This window comes from Morchella importuna (assembly GCF_003444635.1).
Source record: "Morchella importuna strain M04M26 chromosome Unknown Morimp01GS010, whole genome shotgun sequence".
Lineage (NCBI taxonomy): Eukaryota > Fungi > Ascomycota > Pezizomycetes > Pezizales > Morchellaceae > Morchella > Morchella importuna.
In genome coordinates, this window is record NW_025763407.1 from 917,265 (window position 1) to 938,871 (window position 21,607).

Consider the following 21,607-nt stretch of genomic DNA (forward strand, 5'->3'; position numbering starts at 1 on the left):
TCCCTACCTGTTCAACGTTGTGTTCCCGCTTCTCGGTTGTTCTACCGGGAGGCTTTTTTTTTTAAATTATTTCCTTTTTCCTTTACTTGACCTTCCTGTAGCTTCATGCCCTCTAACTCAAGAAGTAAACTTTTTTCCTATTTTTTGCTCTTTTAGGAATTGATTTTTCCGTTTTTTTTACTTTTTTTTAACATTTTTTTTTTCTTCCGCTGCATCCCACCCCTTCTTTAGGCCCTGGCAGCACACCCTCCTCCATCGGACTACCATCGCACCGGTATATCGTGTCTGTCGCTTCCACTGTTTTGCTTGCTTTGCCCTTCCCTCACCATGTCTTCCCCCTTCGGTTTGATTGATACTTAGCCGCAGCCAGCCCTATCTCTATCAATTGGCCTTCCTTCTACCCTGGGGTCGGGGGAATTCTTTTTTTCTATATATATATCCATATACATAAATTATTTCCCGGGAATCGAATTGGCAGCAGCAGCGCAGCAGAAATCACTTGCATGAGCGATACAGGTGCACGGGACAATTTTGCTTTTTCGTGGAAGGATCAACTCGCGTTTCGTTGTTTGCATCCGGAGCGCCGGAGACGATCGATTGGGTGAAGCCGAGAAATCACCTCTGCGGCGAAGGAAGGGAAGGGAGAAAACGGAGGAGGGGGGGGAAGGAAAATCAATCAATCAGAACCAGGTGCAGACGAATCGAGGGGAGGCAGAGATAGTCGATAGGGCAGTAGAAATAAGAATAAGAGTGATAGTGAGTGAGTGAGAGACAGAGCGACAGCGAGGGGAGTTTTAAGGTGAGGCATAGGAGGTACATGCTACATACACATACATACGCAGGCACACACTTTTTGCATGTACCGATACCGAGAGTTCATCAAGATCAAGACCAAAGCAATCAAGCAATCAAGCAATCAAGCAATCAAGCAATCAAGCAATCAAGCAATCAAGCAATCAATCACTGGTTCAATCTAGTCAGGCAACGTTTCGCAGCAGCACCACGTTCCGATTCTTACCAATCGACTCGACCGCAGCAGAAGGTTCTCTTTAGGATCTGTACCTCTTATCTGATTAGGCAAAGAAAAGGGATTGAGCCGCCGCTTCCAGTCCTTCCCTATCCCCCCGGTCTGACAGTCTGTACGTCTGCCTGTAAACTGTCTGTCGACTCACCCTGTCTGGCGCACTAGTCACTGGTAGTCTAGACGTGCTGCTGTTAGGTCTTCTCCTACCCTACCCACCGTAGAGTTCGTACCTACCGCTACCTGCCCACCACCACCTCCTACCACCTACCGACAGAACGTTTTCTTGACCCAAACCCACCCACTTGCCTACATACACTGTAACTACTCGCCCACCCCCCCCCCCCCCCCAAATACCACTACGCGGGTGTGTTTACCATCTCCCATCACCATCGCGCCACGCGACATCCTTCCGTGAGAAAGTCTACTCGCGGAAGGCGGCAGTCCCCAAGGAAATAATCGGACGAAGAAGGGAAAAGAAGCAGGCACTACCACCGCCAGAAAACCCACCCCAAAAGCAATAATAGTGATATTCGTCCAACAGCGGCGGAAACGCAGCTTCAAGGCACCTACCCCGCCATCACAACTACCGCGCACCTCTGGAAACAGAGTTGCTGCTATTCCGAGAGAGCTCTTAGTTCTCCCGTCTTGGGATTCTAGCCCATCATGAACTTCATTGTATGCTGATCCCTTCTGCATTTTCATCGGACTCGAACCCCCTCCCCCCTTCTCCCACTCTAACCCCTCTCGTTCATTGATACCCCAGTCCCGGGCCTGCATGAATTATGCATAGCTAATGGGATCTCCCGTCACCAGGTGTCCCTCGCGCATTTCTGCGAGATCCATGGTCCTACGTCAATCATCTGCACTCAAGTGACCCCCCCGACATGCACGACATGCTGTCCCTCTGCTGCAAGCTCAGGCACGATTGTCCCTTCTACGCCACAGCAGCAGCAGCAGCAACAATTTGGCTCAGCACCCTCCCAATTCTCCCATAACAGCTCGATCCATCTCAATAAGAGCAACCCTGCCCTAAATACCCTGGCCTCCCAGAGCGCCTCGGGCCTCCGTCCAAACACATCTCTCCTTAGCCATGGTGGGACTGCTACCTCCTCAGCCTCATCATCTAATGTCTCCACCCCAATGGAGACACCACCTCCATCACCGAGGAGCCCTGTATTGTCTAGTGCCTCCCTTGCTACTGCAGGTCCAGGATATACAGGTCCATCAGCGGCTTCCACGACAGGGGTCTCCGCCGGTGGTGATACCTGCAAGAACTGTAGTATGACCCTTCCAAAGGGCCTTCAGGAAAAAGCATCCTCCAATGGCACTGTCACGCGGCCTACGCTACGTACAAAGGAATCAATTCTTGCCTGCACCCCATCCGGCAGCGAAGACGAGGAAGAGCCGGCAGAAAGTCAATTCTCAAATCTTCGAGCTGTTCAACGTCAGAATGACGATGCTCGTCATCTTTCTTCGTCCCCTGGCGCGCATACCTACTTTCACTCTGCCCCTGCGTCTGATGACGGAGCACCGCAAGGGAGTTCCACAAACGGGCTGGCTACACACACCCATCAATTGACATATATCTCTACTCGAGCTCCAACTGTGCCTGCACATTACACTACCCTGCGGCAGGCATGCGTTCGCACGCTCTCTTGCGAGCTGATACCCGCCCAGACAGGTCCCATGATGTTCGGGGACCCTCTTGCAGGCTATACAATTGCCTATGTGTTTCGGCTTCCTGATCCCAAAGCTCGGGGAGGAAGACGCTCGTATGCACTAGTTTGCATATGCCCTGACCAGAAGATAGTCGTCAGCTCATGGAAGTACGTGGTTTCGGCTTTTGAAACCCTAGTGCACCGCATCAAGCAATTGGCAGCCAAGAAGCAACAGGAAGATGCACAGGTATCCCCGCTACTGAACAATTCGTTCTCTTCCGTCGCTTCTCGCGGGCCCGAAGGGTTCCTCCGTAGAAGACCGCCCGGTGAGAACGGATTCGGCGTCAACCAGAAGGGGCTAGCGGAGTTGGTCGGCAGAGAAGAGCTCTTTGTCGAGGTGCATATGTTCTTTGTCAAGATGATAGGAGGTCTCGTGAGAAGGTTTGGGTGCTGGGCCGGGAGTGAATTGGCTCTCGGTGGCAGCGGTGCGGGGTTGGGGAGTGGATTTGTGAGCCCAGCTCTAGCGAGAAGCAGAGCCGGAAGCGTGAGCAGCTCCGTGGGGGCAGACGAAAGGCTGGAAAGAAAAACGGGGCTCGGTGTGTCCACACCCGGTACTGCTACACCTAATGCTGCCACACTCAGCGTTCCGACAGTGTCGGAGGAAATGGAAGCCACCGATATTGGCACCCTGAGTAACGAGAATGGAGTTAAATACCCGGTTCCTCCTGCGCCTCCCGCTGGAGCTAGTCTGGCGAAACCATCGGGAGTGCCTACCCTGGTGCCCGGAATGGCGGGGTTGAGCGTCAGTGACTCTGTTACTCCTGGAGCTTCAAACAGCTCGCCTCGTGGCGGGAAAGAGTGAGGGAAAAACCACTCAGAGTAACCATAACGCGATATTCAGTCACTAATAACGTGGGGTAATCCTGGCGCATCATCACTCCTTTTTTATTATTGTGGGGTACTCTAGAAAAAAGAAGGTTGGGGCGAGCTAATGGATATGCTTGATGGGGTTTCATTACTGTTTCGTTTGAAGTTGCTTTTTTCTTATATTTCCTTTCTGTATTCGTTCGCGCGCCGTACACTCCATTCGTTGCAGCGGTTATTTCTAATAGTTGTAGTTTTAATACTTTCATTTTTGGTTACGGTTGTTAGGTTGTTGGTGTAACGCGAGAGAGAAAGGGAGACTCGCAACGTCCCCCACTTTCCCCCGGTTTCTTTCTATAAACGCGTTTTACCACCGAGACCTTGGTTTTACATGTACCCTTTTTCTCACGTTCTTTGAAAATTTGGATATTTTTCTTATTTCTTTTCGTTTATTTTTATAAATTTTTATAGAGAGGAATTACTACTGGGGCGCTCTTTGATTTTGATTTTTTTTTACTATTTCTTTTTTTGCGCTGCTTTTTCTTCTTTTCTTTTTAATGATGTGCAAACCTCATGTCATGATCTTACGAACCCATGGGTCCCGAGTCCTTCATGTAACCAGGATCATTGTTTTTTTTCTTTCCCTGCATTGATTTTTGCTTTCTACTACTCTAAATCTGCGTTTCCCTTCTTTGTTTTTTTTTAATCATGTCAGCTTCACTTGTACTTTTTTTTCTACCTTCTACTTCTCGTTTTTGGCTTAGGGATTGGCTGGCTGGCGGGAGCGGGAGCGGGCGGGCGGGTAAAGAAAAAAAATTTGGGTATATTTATTATCAAAAAAGGAATTTCTACTTTTTTTTTCTCTATCATGTGCTCTGCCATACTTGGACTAGTGGTACATAATTCTCAGAGTAAACTACATGTACTTTACGTATGTAAGGCTTCTTTCTGGTGTTCGAGAAGCGGGAAGGATACCTACCTACCTAATCCTACATCCTACATACTACCTACATCCTACATACTACCTACATCCTACATACTCGACTCTGCCTACATACACATACTGTAGCTTGAGATAGAGTATGTAGTCTCGTGATGTGATGTGTGATGCTCTCGCGCGGTGTGGGTGTGTGTGTGTGGTTGGGAAATATTGTGGGGGAATATTTTTTTTCTCTCTCTGTTAAAAAAAAAATCTATCACTCTTCGTTCTCTCCCGCCCCTCGGCCCCAGTTTCAGAAGAGTTGCAGAATGGTGGATGTTTGACGTCATTTGGAACACGGATATATCTCTGCCCAGGAAGAAGAAAAAAGATCTCAAATTTCAAATCTGTAGATAGCCAATATGTATTGTGACGTTCCCCCCCTCCTTGTGCCACCGCCGCCTCATTGCAATGTGCAGGAGCACGATTGGGGAAGCTAGCTAAAAGGGAGGAGGGGAGAAGGAGGAGGGGAGGGGGTTTGAAGCTGAAAAGAGAGAGACAGAAGCCAGCACAGAGCTCTCTAAGACAGAATAGAACTAGGTAGGTAGGTAGAGAGCAATGGGTGTAGAGCAGCCCAGGTTGGCAGGGAGGAAGGAGGGGGTAAGGGGGGGGGGGGGTGAATTGAAAACTGGTGCGCGCACCACCACCCCAGAATCCGGGGTTGTGCTAGCAGTAGCCTGTGCCCCCTTATCGCGAATTGCGATAGACGAGTGCTTATCCATGACCAGGAACCACCCCACTCGACACACGGGCCACCCACCACCACACCACATGTCTCGCTCCCCCAGAACCCCCCGCGACCCCACACAAAAAGAAGGAGAAGAAGCCTTGCGCGCCGAACTAGAACTGGTGCCCTTGAAAGTCCATGGCCATGGTAACAGACTGGGACATACATATTTGCATCCGCTCTGGGAGGGCATTAACGCCGATAGAGTTTCGGGGGTGCGGGACCGAGTGTGTGGACGGGGGGTAAAGATGAAAGGTTAGAGAGAATGGGTACAACCTTTGATATTGGATACGAGTACGTAAGAAGTATGTAGGAATCTGGAACATACAGTACTTTTTGTGGGGGGTTAGTACCACTATGGAGAGTGTACCGTACCGTAGGTACTCCAACTAACTGATGAGGGGCTGTTGCCTACTGCTGCTGCAGCAGGAGAAGAAGGAGGGGATCTAGTTAGCTGGAGTGCGGGGACTTTCCTTCCTTCTTTTTTTTTTTACTTTTGGTCGGCTTCGATGGGATGATGGGATGATGGGTTCTGGGTTTGTTGTTCTTTCACCGTGTTGGGATGTGGAGTGGGAGGGGGAAGAATGATAATAACTCACTTTATTGAGTGGGCTATGCTGGTGTTGAATCGTGCAAAGGTCGGATGATCCTACTACGAGTCTGTCTGCACTCCTCACACTCCTTTGAAGTTTTTCGGCAATTAACTTTTTAAGGATTATGCCCTGGTGTTCAGATGAATCGGCATTAGCCTAGGGAGTAAAGGATAAAAAGGACAAGAAAGAAGGAAAAAAAACTTGATTTCACGAAGAGCGAGATGAGTCGGTCCGTCTCTCGGTGTGGTGCGGTGATGATGATGATTTGGCTAAGAAAATAAGCTGCCTGCCCGCGGTGATGTGGCCGTGCGCAACGACGTGTGTAACGTTCTACTGCGGGCCTTAGAGGGAGAGGGTTATTCCGGATTATTCCCTCGAGTGAGTCCCAAGACCCATAGAGTAGAGATTCATGTAATATGTGGTGTAGTAAGGTATTTGCACGGTATTGATCTTTGATTTGATACCCCGCCTTTTCTGCTCCGTGGAGCAAAACCTAGGTGCAGCGCGGGGTACATCACACAGCTCACGATATACTCTAGTTGTTCTAACTGCTGCGCTGAGGATACGTACTCTACGTCTTAGTCTACTGATTCCCCAATGGGTGTAGTTAAGGAAAAGTCGGATAGTCGACTTCTTCTCCTTCCTCGTGCTTCTGCTTCTGCTTCTGCTTCTCTTCCCAAATCGGGGCCTAGAAGCCTTTCTTCTCTTCTTCGGTTGCTCTTCGGCTTTTTTTTAAATCCATGGTTGTTGTTGATGTTGATGGATGGAAGAGGAAGAGTGGATGGGTGGATGGAGCCGGTTCATCGTTCCCCGCCTGCCTACTGCAGACAGACAGACACACCCATATCTGTGCTGGCCGTCGGTGGTCAGTCACGTTTCGATAGCAACGGCCCTGCCTGCGTCTCGCGTCTGGCTGGTCAGGTTGCCAAGCATCGAGGACTGGTTCCTGCACATGATCTCCAATCAGATGGTCAGCATTTAAATGTCCGTGCAGACCATGCTTCTTTTTTTTGTTCCTTTCTTGTTTTTGGCTGCTGATGGCTGATGTTGATGATGGGTAGAATACATGCGAGTACTCCACACACAAGTACCTACCTCGCTGAAGCAGCTGACAGCGCGTACTTTTTACACGTAGTTTTTGGTGTGGTCTGGCGCCTAACCCCCATGGGCCGTAACCCATCATCACTGCCTGCCACTAATAAGCCATCGGGTCAGCAAGCCTCACCTCACCTCGAATCATTCTCACAGGGAGGGTAATAAGATGCGAAATGTACGTGATCGAGTGATCGTTGATGAACAAAATCGGACGACAACTGTACAGTGATAGGTATTTTCATATGTACCTGAGTAGTTCAACAACAGCAACAACCCAGTACGTACGTCCTATCTGGCCCAACAAACAGCCCACGCCTACCTAAAAACTACAACAATAGCAACACCCTGAGGACAACGGTTTATGTATCCGCCAGTACAGTGCATTAGTCATGTTTGAAAGTTTGACCCTTGAGCCGGTATGTATATCTCATCGTGGTTGCGTAAACAAGCAGCAGAAAATACAACATAGCTGATCGATCCAAACACCCCCCCAATTCACCTTATCTTCGCATTTAAACACTCTACCATCGATCCCTTTTCGTAGCCTCGGTGTTTATGCGGCCGGGGTTAATTATGAAAGACACAGCGTTGTCGCCACGGGAAAAAAAAACCGAAACAAGCAACGATGCGGCTATCCCGAATATCAATTTGGACGGGCCCTCTTCAGATCGGTCGATGAGGAAAAAAAAAAGTCTCGGCACCACTCCTTCTTCTCGCTCCTTCCATATTTGCCCTATACAGGGTTTTTTGACAAATCCGAGTGGTAATTGAAGCGATTGGGGGAAAAAACAGTCCAGGTAGGAGGCTATCGAGTGAGATCGTGTGATTTAGTTGGTTTTTGATATTGCGAGTTTCCCGCAGTGCAGTGCAGATAAGGCTTACTCTACAAGCTTAGAAGTACCAAGGTGGCGGCAGCGCCAATTTACCCCTTTCTCTATTTCCATCCCTCTGCCTCTCTTCTCCATCTTTTGACATGGATTCTCTAAATCGAAAATGAACGTTTGCCACTAGCTACCAGCCCGTGGATACTCTTGATAGGGGTACCAAATAAAGGAGAAATTGAAATCCAAGGAGGCGTTCGCCGGTCAGCCATATTTTAAAAACAACATACGCAACGATCGTGGCTTTCATTCCCACCGCCTTGCTGTGTGCTGTTTGTTGTTTCTCAACCCAACCAGCTAGCTAGCTCGCCAGCCGCTTCTCCGCACTCTCATGATGCCAAATAGTCGACCACTGTGAAAAGAAAATTCACTCCTTTTTGATCGCCTCAATACAAAACACCTCAGAGGAATCCAGACCGGTGGCGGACAGGAATAAGCAGGGGGCCAGGATCGAGACCGGGGTTTCGCTTAAGAAAAGTGTTGAAAGATAGAAAATAAGGGTTTTGGTTAAGACAGTTGCTCGAGCAGTGCTTGTTAGCAATTGTATATTGAGATGGATTGAGATAGGGCATTGAGATATGGGCGTTGTTGGCTGATTGGTTGAATGCCGACGTTTAAGTGTCGTCATTACTAGTAGTTCTCCAAACGGGGATGCAAGGAGCGAACAAGAGGGAGAATAGATCCTGATTGGATGCGTAATATAAACTTCTGTGGAAGATATTTTGGGATATATGTCCTACTCCACGTGTTCTCCACAGTGTTCGTGGCTTTCTCAGTAGGCCAATTGCTTGTAAACGGAAGCTGGGTCTCTCTCCGAACTGATTATCTTTAGTTAGTGATCAATGATAACTTCAGCTTTTGCTATAAGGCCTAGACTTTAATGGTAAGTCTAGATATCAACAGTGTGCAGTTTTCAATGTTAATTTGTGCATGATAAAAAGTATTTGGTAAATCAACGTCATGGCACCAATTTCTCGTAGTAAGTAAGGTGGTAGTAGTTCTACTACGCCGGACAGTCATTCAATCCCGAGTGATGGATTGAGGAAAGCCTAAAATATATAACTATCTCGGAGGGGGATGGCGAATAGCCTCTTATTTCGCTTTAATGACCAAGAGGAAAGTATTTTGTGAACTTTTCTTATACGGAGACGAATTAATTTTGATTCCGATAGAAGTTTAGCGTCTCTTTTAGTTCGGTATATATGTTTTGTTGTAGTCGTTGACAGTTAATCATGTAAAATCACTCGAGCCGGTTTATAGGCTCGAATTCCCGGATATTTCATTTTTTGTTTTTGTTTAATTCATTAATTGCATGCAACTTTACAGTTATGGCAATACCCCTGAACTGCCCCTTCTCTTCCGCCTCCTCTCACGTATTTCTGACATAGGGAATGAAAACACTAGGGCCCTCTTTGTTCTATTCATCGCTTCCAGCGTCTTTCAGCGTCCCCCACCCATACCCGGATATTTCATAGTGAATAGGGTCCAGTTACAATTCTGAAGATATTCGAACTGACCTAGCTATATAGAAACGGACCTTCCAAGTAATACTGTTCCGTTTCATTAAACTTTACAGGAGTGAACCATTCTCTCGAACCAGATAAGTGTTGGGTCTCAATATTAGACCCGGCGTTCTAAATCCATCCAAAACTGGGTTTCTTTGAGAAAAATGGCTTGGAGCCACCAGAAATCTTAGAGAAAAAGGTGAAATTACTGATTAATTTTATGGAATGTATTTTTTGTGGAGGGCCTTGGTCTGTTGTAGCGTGCCCACACATAAGGCAGAGGCGGGGAGCTCTGCTTGGTAAGATGAATCCGTGCATGAGCGAGCCTTAATAGATAAGTAGGACGTCCAGTGGTCTTGAACCATGGGTCGATTTGGTCGTTCGACCAGAATAGTGGCAATTTTTCCGTGTACTAATAATTAAGAAACTGGCCATTAAATCTGGAGCTCTTCTGACACATATAACTGCCTGTCACTGTGGTGACTCTTTCAGCATAATCTGAAGCTGAGGGGTAATAATGTCCCCAGTACGACTAGAGGCGCCAGAGTGAAGGAATATTTGTAACTAAGAGCCCGCAGTACATGTGGGGCTAGGGCCTACTATGTAGCCATTGTTCAACAGGAAGCCTTGTAAAAAGCTTGGAGATCGATTTTTCCTTTGATTCCGGAAAGGTAAAAATGATAGTTTAACTGCTTGTGAATTGGATAACCCTTTGTTGAGTATTAAACTATGTCTTGGATAGCTTCAGCATTGGGATGGCGTTAATTACTATTTTATTGGCGGTTCCATTGGAACATTGCCAGTTGAACCGCCTCAATGGGTTGAGATAATGTGATCTACTATGGCCCATGCGCATAGCAGGCTCGAAGCCTAGACTTTTAAACTCTGATATCTGTAAATCCTGGATGTAGATTTTCTTTATGTGTTCTGGTGTAATTTAGGGCGACTAGAAAGTCGACGTGTTGGGGCGAGCCGCGACAGCCGGATTTCCATGGGGATAGCTGCTTTAGTTAGATGTTTTCGCAGGCTTACAGCTATTTTCCCGCTGTGTTTGACTTTATTTGTATTATAGGTCCTAAGTGAATTTATAGAATCCCTTGTGGTGATAGCATTTGATATCAACAATTAACGGAGGGCATCGTTTCCAGACCCCAATAATCTAGCCATGCACTCTCTGCGGCCAAGATGCAGTGGGCCCCTAACAAGGAATAGGAGCCTCAAGGTAGACTACCTTATTGAGTTAACTGAGGTACAACCATCTGGGTCTTCCCAGGTTGGAGGGTGGACAAAAGTTAAGTAGTGCAAGCCACCGTTGGTGAGGAACACACCAGCGACATATATTCATGAAGGGCCGATGGTACGCTCTGGCTCCAACCTTTAAGTGAGGATTCCTTCCGTTTGGACGGTGCCAGCCGCTGCTCAAGCCATGAGTAGCACCCTCCATGCATGACATCACACCATATACCGCCGTTCATATAGCGACACCCCGCGCAAGTGTGTGTGGGCAATCCGCAAGTGGCTAATAAACGTCCGATGCGAGACTGATAGTCGTATAGGTATATGGTCTGTGACGAAGGGCACGACATCAGCTACAGCCAAGGCAAAGATAAAGATCTGGTCAGCTAGTCCGCTGTGAATGGCTTCTCATCCAGTCACTCTGCGCGTCTGTATATGTAGGCGTTGTCCACCACACTTGTGGTCCTCCCACGTATAGCCCACGCTGAAGTGGGGTGACGATCACCGGATATCACTCGCTTTTGTCACACCGCAAGATCTGACACATCTCGGGGCGTTTAGATCACAAACGGACCTAGAGACCCTAGGGGAATCTATTATAATGGCGGGGGAAAGCTAAGAATTGGTTGTGCCGGGTTTTTTTTAAATAGCTGGGCACTCTGGCTACATTTTGAGCGGCGCTCAATAGACTATGATACATGTATCTTTAGGCTTTAGGTTTTAGCCCAAACCAGCCGCGAAATAAAATCTACTGAGTATCAAACTACTTGGGTTGTATCAAACGTTGGGTTTGGATGGTATCCGCTGTCTCGGAGATTGAGTTTTTGAAGCGCATGGGCTTTCGAATTGTGGCGGTTCGAGTGATAGTTTGTGATGATAACCTTATTTCTCTACAATACCAATAGACTGTAGTATTTTTTTTAATTCATTAATTGCATGCAACCTTACAGTTATGGCAATATAACACTTCCCCAGACTACCCTACTGCCTCCGCCACCTCTTATCGTGATAAAAGAAAATAGAAAATAGAAAGTAGAAACTCGTTACTCTTCGTCCCTTGCGTCTTTCAGCGTGCCATCCATAGCCTAATTCCCTCCTCTCTTCTTCTGCTTCCTCGCTGCGACCTTCCCTTTCATGTCTCAATTTCGCAAACTGTTTCCATATCTTTGTCGTTGCTTCGATCCCGTTGGCCGTCTAGAGGAGTTTGACAATCGTGTTATATTCCTTACAGCTTGCCCGAGATTCCGCTGTTGCGTCGCATTCCGTAAGTACATGTATATGTGCGACGCTTTGTTCACCTTTACCGCACTCGCACTGCGCCGTATCCTTTTTTCAATAGACTGTAGTAAATATATACATGAAGGAGTGAAAAGATGATTGAATACTAGAAGTAGAGAATCTCTCTATTGCGCCACACTATTAAACTTTTCTTTCGAACTCGCAGAACGCTGGGGCCGAGTTTCGTGCGGTGTTAGCTAACAGGATTTTTTTTGCAGAAGGATCCCAATCAGGTCGAGAATGTTACAATCATGTGGATTTAGACCCTTCGCATAGAATCCGCTATCAAATCAAAATGTCGGATCCTAAAGGTTGGAGTGTAAGGTGTGAAACACAGGTTTCAACATGTATAGTTCTAGGCCATAAATCATGGGAAGGCGCGGCGTAGCAACCTCCCGGGCCACCACGACTACCCACCCAGCAACCACAATTGATCCTTTGGAGAGCTGGTTTTTTGTATAGTTGTTAAATAGTAGCTAAATAAAAATAATTTGACATTTAATATCTTGTGTACCAACCCCTTGCCTTTATAACAGCTCTATTCTCCTAGGAATGCTCTTAACTAGCTACCAAATAAATCATCAGGTAACAGTTCCCAGCAATGAATTAGACCTTCCTCCACGAGGGGCTTTAATACTTAAGGTGATCTAGTACCATATTCCAAATGGGGGTACTGTTGATGGTAAAGCTTCTTGAGGTGTACCCAAACATGTTCAATGGGATGGAATAGGCAAGCCAGTCCTCCAGAACATCTACCCTATTCTCCTCCAACCAGAGTTGTAAGACTCCGGTTTTTGCCACAGCAGGGAGGCTGGCCATTCCCTCCTAGCTGTCTGGCGGGGTACATGGTCTCTGGGCGCCATCGGTGGTGGTGAAAGATTTTGTGTTTAGGCGTTGCGACCTCGCGCCTTCCCATGACTTATGGCAGGCGCTGTACAAATCAAACATCGCAATCCCCACAACTCCACACCACACATACAGCGCCCATCCTTACAAACACCCCTTAAACGCATCCCAACATGTCTCTTCCCCATCGCAGAGACCCAACACCCCATTTCCGTCCGGAACACTTTTCCGGTTCGGCTAATCATTGACCTAAGCAATGGACTTTCCCGAAACAACCTAGACCCACGAACCTAGTACGCCCGCCAAGAAGCGGTGAAACAAATTTTCGTCCTGCTCAATGAGTTCACAAGGGGATGTGGTTTAGTGGTATAATGCCTCTTTAGCATTGGAGTGTCTCATTCATCGTGAGATGGTCTACTAGCTAAGGTAGAGGCGGTCCGGGGTTCGATTCCCCGCGTCTCCAGTCCTTTTGCTCGTTGGGAGGTTTTTGGTGGTGATGGTGGTGATTCTGTGTGGAGTTTTCGGTATGGTATCCTTATTGCCGTTTTGAGTTCTTGGGTTCAGAGGGTAGAGTCGATTTCGGCTGTGTGGTGGGTGGTTCTCGTTTTGATGTCTCGTTCGCTAAGAACTTGATGTATCAAAAGTTGTGAACCTTGAGATCTTTCGCTTCGTCGGTTGCCCCAGACGACACGGAATACCTTGTCTAGCGGTTCTTATCTGTATCGTGAAACTGCTACAGCACGCTCTGGTGGCCAAGTTGGTAAGGCGCAGCACTAGTAATGCTGAGATCCTCAGTTCAACTCCGAGCCAGAGCAGTGATCAGTTGGGTTGGGTTGGTTGATGCCTCTTCCATTGTTTTTTTGGACGTTAGGACTGGGTAATGCTTGGTGGCGTTGTTCGTGGAGTTGTGAAATAAGATGATGCTTTGGCTGTTAGCGTTGGTGCTTTATTTAGATGGTGGAGGTTGAGAGATGTGTCTCATGGCGCAGTACTCGGTACATACATGTAGTAGGCTTGTTGGTAGCGTGGGACAGTGAGTGGTATTTGCTATCTGTTATTTGTGATGTGTAAAACAACGAGACATTTAGTTGTCTTGATAATATGTGTTTAATTAGCACGTCTCTGTTCACTAAAAAAGGGGCCTGTTCCTTCTGTTCTCGTTGATAAATTGATTCACTCATACGATATAGTCTTTTGTAAAACCGCATTCTTAACAGTACTTCTTGTAACTTGAACCGAGCAGAGAGCTCACAGCCTTAAGATGTACATGTAGTTCGACCTAAGCCATTAGCACTGCAAGAATCGCGGGCGGAGCAAGAACCCCAAGCCAATTGAGTCTCTTAATTTAGTCTCTTTTATACTAAATTTCCATCCCCTCCATCCTCCCCCCCCAAAAAAAAAAAAAAAAAAAACAGGGTGGAGAAGTAACAACTCGATGGTTCATACCAACAAACCCTGCTGCAGCACACGCTCTCACTCGCCGCTCCAAATCCGCACTAGTCCCATCCACGGCACCTCCCGTGCTATTTTTCTCTTGGCGGCACAACCTAAATATTTTCACTTTTTTCATACCTCCGAGCAGGCCAATCTCCAACTCCAATTCGATCCAACCAAAACCCGATCCAATCTAACCCCGACCCCAAAAAACTGAAGGAAAAAAAAAATGGCGAAAACAGAAGTCAGTAAGAAAAAGACCTCAGCTGCTCCGGCTGCGAAGATAAAGAAGGAGCCGGTCAAGAAGGCAGCGCCGAGGGTAAAGAAGCCTAGCAGGTCGCAGGAGAGGGTGGTCGACAGCGAGAGCGAGGGCGAGGGCGAGGGCGAGGGCGAGGGCGAGGGCGAGTCTGAGAGCGAGTCCGAGTGCGAGGAGGAGGCAACCCAGCGGAGTACGGCGACGACTACAACTGCTCCGACCGAGACTGAGGAGGAGTCTGAGTCTGGCAGCGGCGAGACCGCGTCCGAATCCGAGTCCGGCTCCGAAGAAGAAGAAGACGAAGAAGAGCTCGCCTCCTCCGCGTACATCTCCCCGCCCCGCACCCCCCCCCCCTGCTGCAGCATGCATACTAACAGCCGCTTAGAAAGCTTCCCAAGGGTAGCTACAAGTACGCGCCCCCGCCCGAGTTTAAGCTCGTCCCGCCCGGTGGTGGTTCGAACCCGTTTTCCGCGGCGAATCTGAACGGCAAGGAGCTGTGGTTCATTACGGCGCCGTTGGCGGCGCCGCTGAGTAAGGTTGACAGGATCAATCCTGCGGACATTGCGGAGGGGTTGCCGGTGCTGATGACGAGTTCGGGGAGGAGCTATTGTCTGAAGACGAAGGAGGAGGAGGAGGAGGAGGAGGGTGGAGGAGGGGTGGGGCTGTTTGTGGCTGATGGGAAGGGGAGGTATAAATTAGGTTAGTTTTTACCTGGAGGAAGAGTGGGGTGTGGAATGCGGAGTGTGGAGTGTGAGGAGAGAGGCTAATGTGAGTGGTGGTGTGAACAGCGGGGAAGCAGATTTCAAAGAGCTTTCAGATGGTGGAGGCGCTGCCGACGGGGAGAGAGGTCACAGAGGAGATGATTAAGAGTAAGCCGGTGAAGCAGCAGCCGGAGGGATTGAAGATGAGGTTTAAGCCGATTGGCTTTGAGGGGGAGATTGAGGGCGATGGAAACGTTGAGATGAGGGACGTGTCGCTTGAGGTGCGGCCCGCGAGAGAGGTTGCTCGTGAGGAGGGAGAGCACAAGAAGAAGAAGAGGAGGACGCACGACGACAAGGAGGGGAGGAAGGAGAAGAAACATAGGAGGAGGAGTAAGGAGTAAGGGGTAGGTAGGTAGCAATAGCATTTAATGGATTGAGCGACGAACGGGATTGGGGTTGCTAAAAAGTATTGTTTTTCTTTCTTTTCTTTCTTTTCTGGTTTTTTCTGGTTTTTGTATAATATTACATTTTGGTTGGTGTAAAAATCTACTTTTTGCGTAATGGAAACTAGTGAAGATATCATTGATCCCAAGCGGGCAACCCCCCCCCCCCCTTTCCTCCACAAACTCCCAATTCCAATGCTATCTATCACGCGGCTACCTGGGCTTGCTGCTGCTGCTGCTGCACCACCATGTTCTGCAGCTGCATGATCTCGATCTTCTTCTTCTCCTGCTTCTCCTGGATGTTTTTGATCTTCTCCTCGGTCCTCGTTCTGCCCCGCCAAACACTCATGTCAGTCCACAGCCAGCTAGCTTACCGGCAGCAGCACGGAGAGGGGAGGGGGGGGGGGGGTCGCACATCTCCGCCTCGATAAACTCCAACCGTCCTCCCACCGCCATGATCGCTTCCGACTTGTCCTGCTTCACGAGCACGGGCCCGATAAGCTTGAAGATGTTTGCGTCGTCGTCCAGGCCCGAGAATTCCTAGTCGCACATCCATCCATCAGCTTAATTTAAATTCCCCAGCAACCACCACCGCCATCATCATCGCATCTCAACCGGCGCAGTGAGTGACAGTACCTTCTGCACCGACTGGTTCTCCTGCAGCTGGCTCTCCAGCGTCTGCCGGGCCTCCACAACAGAGCTCAATTCTGCGCCATCCACCAAAAAAAAATCAATCAGCCGATGATGCCCCTAGTTGGGTTCTCTGGGTTTTGTGGTTTTCGCGCAGAGTGAGCTTGCCTTTCTGGAGGGTGGTGAACTCCTCGGTCATTCTCTGTAGGGCTTGTTGGGGGTTCGCCATTGCTGGTTTATTATGGGCGGGTGAGTGGTCGAGAGGGAGGGAGGGAGGGAGGTATGTAGTGAGTGAGTAGTGGTGAGTGGATATGGATGGCAGTAGTGGGGTCTCCAGAAAACGTGGGGTTGTGTGGGTTGAAACGACAGAAACACGCCCGCCAAGCCACGATAAACGAGGGTCACGGTAACAACGACCCCGTAACGCAACGCAACGTAACGCAACGCAACGCAACCCCAGCCCGCTCACACTCACTTCTACAGCTTGCGTTGCCCTGATCATCGCTCTTGATCCCTACACACAACTGCCCTCTGCATACTACGACACTCCCCCACAGGGCATCTGGAGAGAGGCATCACAGATTGAAGATACAGACATATACATACAGAAGACACACAGAAGACATCCTCTGCAGTACACACTCCCATTCATTCACTCCTTCACTCCCCTCATTGACGGGCTAAACTACTCTGCTCTGCTTACGCTGCTGCACTGCACATGGACCCAGGCTAACGTGGCAGCAGGGTCTGCATCTGACCGGAGGCTAAACTGCTCGCCAGACGCATTACGAGGCCTGCTAGCCCCACCCCCGCATCTCGCATCTCGCCGCACCCACCGTTCCAACGATCGATAAAGCTCCAGCTTCTTCTCCTCCCCCCCCCCCCAAATCACCACCACCACAGTCGCTCCAAAGTTTAGTTAGATCTACAGAAACAGCCCGCAATCATGTCGAACACCGACTTTGTTGGCGTAAGCATTCCCTCCTTCCCCCTTCCCCCTTCCCCCTTCCCCCTTCCCCCTTCCCCCTTCCCCCTTCCCCCTTCCCCCACCCTCCCGCCCCCAGCTGACGACGCACACAAGAGCTAACCAACGCGCGCCCCCCCCGCAGAAAGCCATCGCGATCGTCAAGAAGGCCATCGAGGAAGACACGGCGGGCAACTACGAGGTCGCCTACCAGCAGTACTACCAGGCCCTCGAGTGCTTCATGCTGGCCCTCAAGTGGGAGAAGAACCCCAAGATGAAGGAGTCGATCCGCACCAAAGCCGCCGAGTACATGGAGCGCGCCGAGAAGCTCAAGACGCACCTCAGCGAGAACACAAACAAGAAGAAGCCCAGCAAGCTCGGCGCCAACGGCAGCACCAGCAACAGCGGCGGCAAGAACGACCAGGACGAGGACACCATGGATCCCGAGAGCAAGAAGCTGCGCGGCGCGCTGGCTGGCGCGATACTGACGGAGAAGCCGAATGTGAGGTGGGAGGATGTGGCCGGGCTGGAGGGCGCGAAGGAGGCACTGAAGGAGGCGGTGATTCTGCCGATTAAGTTCCCGCATCTGTTTACGGGGAAGAGGAAACCGTGGAAGGGGATATTGCTGTATGGCCCGCCCGGGACCGGAAAGAGTTACTTGGCGAAGGCGGTGGCGACGGAGGCGAATTCGACGTTTTTCTCGGTCTCGAGTAGTGACCTGGTTAGCAAGTGGATGGGAGAGAGTGAAAGGTTAGTTTCCCCCCGCGTCGGGGACCCATTGGGTGGCGGGCGGGGAGGGCGGTGCTGATGTAGTGGTGTAGGCTCGTGAAACAGCTCTTCACAATGGCACGCGAGAACAAGCCGTCAATCATCTTCATTGACGAGGTCGACGCCCTCTGCGGCACACGAGGCGAAGGCGAGAGCGAGGCCAGCAGGAGAATAAAAACCGAAATGCTGGTCCAGATGGACGGTGTAGGGAATGACACATCCGGCGTCCTCGTCCTCGGCGCCACAAACATCCCATGGCAACTCGACTCTGCCATCCGGCGACGGTAACTAACCCCCCTTGCATATAGCCCAGGTGAGTAACTAACTAACCAACCCCCCGCAGATTCCAACGCCGCATCCACATCGCCGTCCCCGACATGCCCGGCCGCATGCGCATGTTCGAGCTCTCCGTCGGCTCCACGCCCTGCGACCTCACACCACAAGACTTCAAAACCCTCGCCGAGATGTCCGAGGGCTACACCGGCTCCGACATCAACATCGCCGTGCAGGACGCGCTCATGCAGCCCGTGCGCAAGATCCAGACGGCAACGCACTACAAGCGCGTCGGCGCCAAGCTCACGCCGTGCAGTCCCGGCGATGCAGGCGCGATGGAAATGACGTGGATGGACGTCGACCCGAATGAGCTGCAGGAGCCGGCCCTCGTGCTGAAGGACTTTATGAAGGCGATTAAGAATAGTAGGCCCACGGTCAGTAAAGAGGATGTGAAGAAGAGTGATGAGTGGACGCAGGAGTTTGGGAGTGAGGCGTAGTGGGAGAGTGGGGAAGAGGGGATGGGGGTGTTTAATGAGGGGATGGGGGTGGAGATAAAAAGATATTGGTTTTTTTTTTTTTTTTTTTTTTTTTGTTGCGCTGTTTTTCGTTTTTTCTTTTATAGGCCAAGCGCCTGAGGCCGCCGTAGCCATGGATGAATGGATATGTTTTTTTTGTAGGGTATGGTGGGTATGGTGGGTATGGTGGGTATACGTTTGTTTGGGTGGGTTAGGTATGGCGGGGGGTCTGTGATCGAGATATAAATCTAGATCCTACTTGAAATTCTGTTATTTCATTTTCATTTTTTTTTTGCGAGACTGTGGGGGAGGGGACTCGTAGATATTATATTCATGTTGTTCTTGTTATGTCGTTATGCATGTGGGGTGAAATCAATGGTGAACCAAATACAGTTCTTTTTCTCTATCTACTAGGACTATTGATCGAATGGTGATGACGAAATTAAAAGTAAAAAATAAAGGTAAAAAAATAAAAAGAAGAGAGTGTATTTATTGCCTTAACTGGTTAGGTGTCAACTTTATGGGCTGGCCGGGAAGCATTCGTCATCGTGCCGCGTCACGTCAGGTCCGTCGTCAACACAGAGGTTGAAGAAAAAAAAACTTTGTGATGCATGTTTCTGTGGAATCCTGCAACGATGCCAGAGCATACATGTTACGAGACACGTTGTCACTCGTTCCGTATCACCAGAGTACAGCTAATAGATACTGAAAACCCTCTCATTATGGATGGGCCAGGGCCAGCCGGAGGATTCGAACCCAGCCAGAATTTCGATTCACGCGTTGTGGATCATGAGGTATCACTCGGTCCAGGGCATCTCTCGTGGCCGTCGGGGGGATCAAACCTGAGGGAGGCAGAAGAAAGGTGATGTGGCGGAGGACTTGGATATCTTTGGGGGAGTTGGTTCCCTGCTAGTTGGGTGTTAATTGCGGTTGTAGCTCTTGTAGAGAGTGTGGTGGTTATAAGCTTTCCGTGCATGTGGCTGATCCTGGGCGTTGTTGAGGGATCTAGCGGGGGCGAGGGCTTGCAATTGAGTGAGTGTGTAATGAGTTGCGACTGGTAAGCTGCGTGGGGTATGTTACAACGTTCCGTAGGTTGTGATTGGTCCAATGTTGTCCGTAGCTCGAGGTAATGAAGGTCGAGGAAGAGCGTAGTGTAAAACGTACAGTGGCTCCCTCTACATTGTGAGATGCATACTCACGCAATTGAGTGCGGACAATTGTGCAAGCTACATCAGAGTGCAAGAGTAGTTCTGGTTGCCTTAACTGTAGCTCCGGTTTAATTATAAATAGCCACTTTCTGATCATCCTGAACCACCATCCTCAACAAACTAAGCTGTAGCATTTAATTTCATAACAATCCCACGAATTTTAATTCACCACCACTAACAACAACAGACAAAATGTCCTCCCTCATCACGACCACCACCTATGTTACCCTCAACGACCTCCCCTGTGAGATCATCCTCTCAATCCTATGCCTCTGCACCAGTTATGCCGAGCTCTTCAACCTCTCCATGGTTTCAGAGACTTGGAGGATGACCTACAACTCTATGAGGCCCACCATCCTCGCTGCCGTCACCAAAAACATTGTCGGTCCTGACGCATTCGACAATCTTGTCATCGTCCTCCGCTACCAAAGCCACACAACCATCAACGAGCACGGCGCACCGGTCGTCGATTATCCGAGTGTCAAAGCCGCCATGTCAGAGCGCTTCGTGTTCAATCATGAGTATTGTGAACTCGTCATGGAGAGCCAGAGACACTATAAACAAGCTTCAAGTGTCTTCAAGAGTTCGGTCGCTTGGGAACACCAGTTTGACGTTAGGCTGGCCAAGTGCCGCCCCGACGAGGAGTTGCCGATGGCCTTGTTCTTTGAGATGTGGGTTGCTGCATTGAGGTATGGCCTCGAGAGTCTCGCCGACTGGAGTAAGCATGAGGAAAACAAGGAACCGATGGATAACGACAAGTTCCTCAAGTACCGGGTCGCAGCTCCGTGTATGCTTGCTGGCGGGTTCGTTGCTGCTCCGCATTGGGGTAAGGGAGTCCATTCGATCTATCAAGAGTGCGGATCCGAGAACTGCTTCTTCGACGTTCTGTTGAGGGCCTATGGGGCCGAGGGACATGTTCTGCGGCTGTCGAAGTGCTCATCTCATTATACTCGCCTGCTTTCGGTCGATGCGAATGGGCGCCTCTATAGTTATAATTTTACGGAGTTCTATGATTTTCTTCATAACAATCCTTTGGAAAAGGCTATTGAGAAGTATAATTTGGATAGCGGCTGGCTCTGAAATCGGCAAGTCTTCGGTGCGTGGTCGAGATGATGGAGTGTGAGATACGTATACTTGTTGGATGATGGAAAGTTGTAAGTTTAGCTATACTCTCCTGTTCTTACTTATACATGGCTCTTCAATGACTAACTGCGGGACGTGTGTAGACTTACTTGATTTCTCAACTTCGATCTTGGCTGTTTATGCCCCGCAATCTTCTCGGGTTCGATCAGAATAGTTCATTAGGGGGTTTCAAAATATTAGAGTGCCACACATACACCTGTGAGATTGTGGAGAGTAAGTTTAGCTACGTCTTCTTGTTTATACGTGGCTCTTCAATGACTAACTGCTGGCAACGAACATGTGTAGACTTGCTTGATTTCTCAACTTCGATTTCAGCTGTTTATGTTCGCCATCTTCTCGGGTTGGATCAAAATAGTTCATTAAGGGTTATAAAAATAGGAGAGTGCTACTTCTTGTCAACGTAGATACATGTGTGAGTCCTGTATCAGAGTAGACGAATTTACAGTTTTACTTTCGGATGACTTTTTCTTTCTTTTTTTCGCATTAGAGTATTTCGCTGTAATATCTTTGAGGAGACTATGAAATTGTGTTTTTACAATTATTTACACGTAGTCTGTCATTACACGAAGGTGGTCTCGTTCCCAGC

The 21,607-nt window shown here is 49.1% G+C and overlaps 6 protein-coding genes across 6 annotated transcripts; 5 read left to right on the forward strand and 1 right to left on the reverse strand.

Moving 5' to 3' along the window:
- Nucleotides 1-1,687: 1,687 nt before the first annotated feature.
- On the forward strand, nt 1,688-3,544 carry LAJ45_04340 (uncharacterized protein; the record flags this gene model as incomplete). The annotated part of the gene is made up of 2 exons (XM_046113920.1): nt 1,688-1,699; nt 1,838-3,544. The coding sequence occupies 2 exons, from the start codon at nt 1,688-1,690 to the stop codon at nt 3,542-3,544; spliced, it is 1,719 nt and encodes a 572-aa protein (XP_045973022.1).
- A 2,898-nt stretch (nt 3,545-6,442) lies between these two features.
- On the forward strand, nt 6,443-7,102 carry LAJ45_04341 (uncharacterized protein; the record flags this gene model as incomplete). Its single annotated transcript, XM_046113921.1, has 2 exons — nt 6,443-6,815; nt 6,981-7,102. 2 exons carry the CDS (start codon nt 6,443-6,445, stop codon nt 7,100-7,102), a joined length of 495 nt encoding a protein of 164 aa, XP_045973023.1.
- A 7,247-nt stretch (nt 7,103-14,349) lies between these two features.
- On the forward strand, nt 14,350-15,478 carry LAJ45_04342 (uncharacterized protein; the record flags this gene model as incomplete). The annotated part of the gene is made up of 3 exons (XM_046113922.1): nt 14,350-14,699; nt 14,762-15,075; nt 15,165-15,478. The coding sequence occupies 3 exons, from the start codon at nt 14,350-14,352 to the stop codon at nt 15,476-15,478; spliced, it is 978 nt and encodes a 325-aa protein (XP_045973024.1).
- A 247-nt stretch (nt 15,479-15,725) lies between these two features.
- LAJ45_04343 (uncharacterized protein) lies at nt 15,726-16,379 on the reverse strand (the record flags this gene model as incomplete). Its single annotated transcript, XM_046113923.1, has 4 exons — nt 15,726-15,849; nt 15,936-16,060; nt 16,157-16,227; nt 16,319-16,379. The coding sequence occupies 4 exons, from the start codon at nt 16,377-16,379 to the stop codon at nt 15,726-15,728; spliced, it is 381 nt and encodes a 126-aa protein (XP_045973025.1).
- A 717-nt stretch (nt 16,380-17,096) lies between these two features.
- LAJ45_04344 (uncharacterized protein) lies at nt 17,097-18,652 on the forward strand (the record flags this gene model as incomplete). The annotated part of the gene is made up of 4 exons (XM_046113924.1): nt 17,097-17,120; nt 17,260-17,864; nt 17,936-18,166; nt 18,226-18,652. 4 exons carry the CDS (start codon nt 17,097-17,099, stop codon nt 18,650-18,652), a joined length of 1,287 nt encoding a protein of 428 aa, XP_045973026.1.
- Nucleotides 18,653-20,070: 1,418 nt separating this feature from the next.
- LAJ45_04345 (uncharacterized protein) lies at nt 20,071-20,958 on the forward strand (the record flags this gene model as incomplete). The annotated part of the gene is made up of 1 exon (XM_046113925.1): nt 20,071-20,958. One exon carries the CDS (start codon nt 20,071-20,073, stop codon nt 20,956-20,958), a length of 888 nt encoding a protein of 295 aa, XP_045973027.1.
- Nucleotides 20,959-21,607: the final 649 nt, after the last annotated feature.